The sequence below is a fragment of the Hydra vulgaris genome, chromosome 01 (genome assembly GCF_038396675.1).
Source record: "Hydra vulgaris chromosome 01, alternate assembly HydraT2T_AEP".
Taxonomy (NCBI): Eukaryota; Metazoa; Cnidaria; class Hydrozoa; order Anthoathecata; family Hydridae; genus Hydra; species Hydra vulgaris.
The window spans coordinates 22,345,093-22,350,709 of NC_088920.1; the positions used below are offsets into that span (position 1 = coordinate 22,345,093).

At 24.9% G+C, this 5,617-nt stretch overlaps 1 protein-coding gene across 1 annotated transcript; it reads left to right on the forward strand.

Annotated features, from left to right (window-relative positions):
- Positions 1–1,709: 1,709 nt before the first annotated feature.
- Positions 1,710–2,324, forward strand: LOC136074234 (TNF receptor-associated factor 5-like). Its single transcript, XM_065786540.1, has one exon. It carries the CDS (start codon positions 1,710–1,712, stop codon positions 2,322–2,324), a length of 615 nt encoding a protein of 204 aa, XP_065642612.1.
- The last annotated feature ends 3,293 nt before the right edge of the window (positions 2,325–5,617 follow it).

A 5,617-nucleotide genomic window follows, 5' to 3' on the forward strand; every position in this document is an offset into this window, starting at 1 on the left:
TTATCAAAGAAAAGGTACCGAACTCGAAGCAGCTCGTGCTTTATATGATGCTTTATGGACTTGGTCTATTAATGTTATAACATATGAAATTAATAATACACTTTTAGGTCATTTAAGAGCGACTATGGAAATTGTAAAAAATTTTATAATGCAATAATTTTTTGTAATTTTTTTATTTTTTAGTAATTAATAATACACTTTTAGGTTATTTAAGAGTGACTATTGAAATTGTAAAAAATTTTATAATGCAATAATTTTTTGTAATTTTTTTATTTTTTAGCAACCTAATATATTAAAATAATGAAACAATATATCAAAAATCAATATATCAAAAATTGTGGATGGTAAGCCTATTCGCTTTTTTTCTTTTTTAAACATTTTTATATTTTTATACAATTTTTATTTTTTTTCTTTTAGTTATGGAGAAAATATTAATGAGGACACTATATGCTACCACGATTTGTTATTGTCAAAAGAAGAAGAACAAGGTTTGGAAGAACTAATGGAAATGGAAGAGTTAACAGAGGAAGGTTATGAAAAATATTTAGAACAATTAGTACAAGAAATGGAAGAAGAAGAAACAGATTATATTGAAGAACTAAAATTACAAATGTTAGAAGAAGAAATGGAAAAAGAAGTGCAAGAAATAGAAAAAGAAATTCATGAGATCTTTAATGAAATGGATTGGGAACAATATATTTTGGAAGTTATTAATAAAATGGACAATTTACCCGAACTGTTATAATTTTTCACCTTCGTGATCATATCACACCATAAGACGAACAGTTGCAATAAAATAAAGATGTTATAAATTTGGAAAAATACGCCGAATATAGTCACTTTCATCGTAATCGAACCCTTTTTTTCACTGTGATCATATAACACCATAAGACGAACAGTTGCGATAAAAAAAGATTGATCTTTATAATCTGCAACCAAAAAACTTATTTTTTGTAATTTTTTTATTTGTAAATACATCTTTTTTTTTTTAAACAACTATTTAAAAAAATGAATAATAATGATGATTTTGAAGATATGTTTCCTGGTTTTGGAGACGTTTTTGAAGAAACATGAACAATAGAAAATATAACATTCAATGATATATTCAAAGAACCAGATATTGAAGATATTGAAACAAACCTCATTTATATTTTTATTCTTTTATATGTTTTATTGAGTAATTTTATTTCTTTATTAATTCTTTTATGTTAAAAAAGACATGTATATTTTTTTTATAGTTTTTATATAAATAAATGTTTTTTTTTTCAGCAACTAATAAAAAAAATGGCAGACAACATAATCCTTGCTGTTTTTGTGACAAAGAATTTAGTGCAGAAGAACTTTTACATCATCAAACAGATTGTTCTACAGAACAATACTCCCACGAATGTTTTACATGTAAAAAAAAGGTACAAGATTTGTTAAACCATGAATGTGATTATGAATTTCTAGATATACAAAAAATATGTTTTTTTTGTAATACCAAAGTCGATGATCAAGATTATTATGAACACTCTGTCATCTGCTTTCAATATTATAAAGAACAACAAAATCGTTATTTGAACCAAATTATTCAAGACGAAAAGAAAAATTTAAATTATTTAAATCTTTCTATTAATCAAATCATGAATAAAATGAAGAGTCTTCAAGAAAAAGAAATTTAAAATCTAAAAGAAGAAAATGACAAACTTCATCAAACCCTAGCAGAAATGAACAAAGAAATGGCAGAATTAAAAAGTCTCTTTTATGACAACATGTTGGTTTTAGCAAATCAACAAGATATAGAACAACTCAAACAAGAAATAACAAAACTTTATCATATCCTAGAAGAAAATAGCACAGAATTCTTAGCTTTAAAAAAATCCATTCAACAATCTAAAGAAGGAAAGGTAATACAACACATTTTTAAAGACACGCAAATTATCAAACTCGATCAAATGAATCTCAGGCTATTATCAGATGAACCATTTTATACAGAATCAGTTTACACATCAGAAGGTTACCGTTATCGAATAAAAGTTTATACTCGAAGTACCGACATAAACAAACTAGCCATTTACTTCCAATTATTAAGAGGTGACCTGGACGATGCTTTAAAATGGCCTTTTACCAAAAATGTCAATATAACCTTGAGAGATAAAGATCAATTTTTTACTCGTACTACTACCAACAATAATTATCTTCAAATTTTAGACGATAGTTCATTTGATAAACCTACCGCTGAATATAATGTAGCTGTTGGTTATAAGAATTTTGTTTCACACGAAGAACTAAAACAATTTATTATTAACAATAATTTATTTATCACGATTACTATTCAATAATATATTTATGTAAAAAATGTATTTGTTCTATCATTGCTATTTTTTTATATGTTTTTTTTTGTACTTTATCTAACATTATTAACCATTATTTTTTTAGATTAACTAATAAAAAAATGAACACAATTGAAATATTCAGAGAAATCAGTCTGGAACTAACCATTGCCAATGTGAAATCGATCAAATTTATGCTTAAAATACCTTTTGGAATCAAAGAAACTTTAAAAAATGGTTTGGACATTATAGCATACTTTAAAGATAACACTATACATAGCGAACATGGACATATTTACGAAACATTAGAAAGCAAATTGGAATATTTACTTGTATTATGCAAAGCGATTCATCGTAATGATATTGTCACTAAATATAAAAACAAAATTCCTCGACTACCTACCTATGAAGAAAGCGCCGTTAAAAATTTACCACCTGTGTATTCACCACCGAACGCAGTATATCCAAGTGCAGTCATAGAAGCTAAACAAGAAGAACTATTTTATTTTTATAATCCTGTACCAGAACCAGCTGAAGCACCTGATAGTGCCCAAGAACCAGAATTCATCTAAAAACTTTTTTTAGGAAAAAATTATAGTTTTTTTACTTGTAAAACTATAATTTTTTCCCAAACATTTATTTTTTTATTGTATTAACTAATTTTGTAAACTTTTTTCTTTAGACAACTAATTAAAAAAATGGGCAGCAACTGGGGCAATATTGGAGATACTTCGAAAAGAAAAAGCTTCACTTCGCTACTTTTTACAAAAACTTCATAAACAAATAGCACGAGAAAAAAAGTTTATAGAAATAGACAAAGAAACAAAAAAAGCTAGTCGTTATTTAGAAAACATTCATTCTTACATTGAAAACTTTGAACAACAAACACTTATCTGGTTTAGCCCAGAAGAACGTCATTTTTCTTATTATCTTTTTGACTTTGATGATTTTATATTGGATAAAACAAACAAATTTGTCCACGAAAATCAATCACAACTCACTTTGAAAGATTTATGTAAAAGAATTTTGGCTAAAGAACGAATTCAATTTGAATTTGATCAATTGCGAGAAAAAGTTGTTTGTTTATTCGATAAAACCAAACTACCACTCACGAAATGGAAAGATCAAGATAATATTCGATTATTGTTTTACACCTATTATAAAATATATATTTATTATCATTTACCTTTTATAAGTAAACTTTTATCCTTTTTTAATCTTCAAAGACGATATCTTTATACTTTATTTCATTTACTTTTCACAGAAATATCCTGTTTTGCTGATCCACGTAAACAGCTGGAAATACATTTAATGCGAAAATTATATCGTTTAATTATGGAATATATAAATTGGTCCAAAGAACAATATTTTTATACTACTGAACCTTGTTTTATTCATTTTAATATTGTTAATCAATTTTTTTAAGTTTTTTTTAGATAACTAATAAAAAAAAATGCAAAGAAGCAAACGCTTTTATGAATACGACATTATCCACATTGTTAGTTGGTTTACATCCGAAACAAAAAATAACATGGATCGAGACTTGAAAACGTTAAAAGAATTATGTAAAAGAAAATTGGCTGTTAGAAGAATTAAAATCGAATTTGAATTATTAAAAGATCAGCTTGGAGATTTATATTTTCGTTATGATGAAAACAGTTCTGATGTTGACTTTTTTTATATTTGCGAATTTAGTTCTTTAATCGATCATAATTTATTTTTTTGGTTAAAAAGAAAAATTATATATTCTTTATACGAAATGTTTAGATCGCACTATAATAATCATTATATTAAAAATGTAGAACTTGATTTTTTTTATAATTGTATTAGAAAATACATTCAATTGGCATTAGATCAATATTATTATATTCACGAAGATAATTTTGTACATTATAAAAATAATATTTTATATTTATAGACAAACTAATAAAATGAAAACCTATGGATACAGCACCAGAAAATCTAATAAAAAAATAAGAAAACAAATGAAAGGTACATTTTTTTTCTGTTTTTTTCTTTTTTTATTTATATTTATTTAAATTTATTAATCTTATATTTTTTTTACAGCTATGTACTCCTACTATTTTACATTACAAAACCATTCTTTGACACATTCGAATTCCGTAAACCAACGCTACTTTTGCAAAAAAAAATGTGGCGTATGCCAAAGTTGTCATCTTCATTAAAAATAACTTGTATTTTTTTATTTAGAAATATATTTTTTTATTACATTTTTTTGTCTTTTTTTTCTCCTTATTTTTTTTCTTTTTTTTTATACCACTTTATACTAACATTTTCTTTTTTTTAGATATAAATAAAAAAACAAAATGAATAATAGAGATGAAAACTGGGAGATTGATCTTACTGCTCCTTCGTTTGAATTGAAATCAGCCGATTTGAAATTGAAAAGACCATTTATAGGACTTGTTTTTGAAAAATGTCTGAAATTGGAAATAAAAAACATTAAAAAAACGAAAAAATAGAAGAGAGATGCAACACCCCCCCCCCCCCATTCCAAGAAGAATGGATTTGTGACGCACCCCCTTTAATTTAAATTCCAAATATTATTTTGATTAAATTTTTTGCAAATAAGATTTTGTAAATAAATTTTTTTTTAATTTTTTGTAAATATGTTTTTATAAATAAATTTTTTTTTTATAAAAAATTTTTTTTGTCACCTGTTCTTTTTTCTGCGCGCATGCGCATGCCTATGCGCGTCATTCTTTTTCTTTGAAACCGGGAAACTTTTTTTTTTAATCCGTTCAACACTTTATTCTGTTCAATACTCTAGTTCCTAGGACCCTTGCTTTTCGTCGGTTCACCGTTTTTATTTCAACTTTTTTTCACTCGGACGGGCGGTCTCTGAGGATACCACAAGAATTGTAACTTAGCATATCATCATACATATATATATATATATATATATATATATATATATATATATATATATATATATATATATATATAATAGGTTATATTTATAGGTTATATATATATATATATATATATATATATATATATATATATATATATATATATATATATATATATATATATATATATATATATATATATATATATATATATATATATATATATATATATATATATATATATATATATACGGACCCGTAACGTGAAAGTTTTTAGAAAAAAGACAGATTATAATAGTAAATATAAATTTTTCCAAATTTTGCATTTAAAAGTTGTTTGAAATAAAGAGAATATGCAAATAAAGGGGGATCGATCGCACCTGATTACCCTCCTCCCTCCTCCTCATATATATTTCAAATTTCATATAA

Coding starts and splice junctions, on each gene's coding strand:
- LOC136074234 (XM_065786540.1), top strand. CDS start 1,710: ATGAACAAAGAAATGGCAGAATTAAAAAGTCTCTTTTATGACAACATG.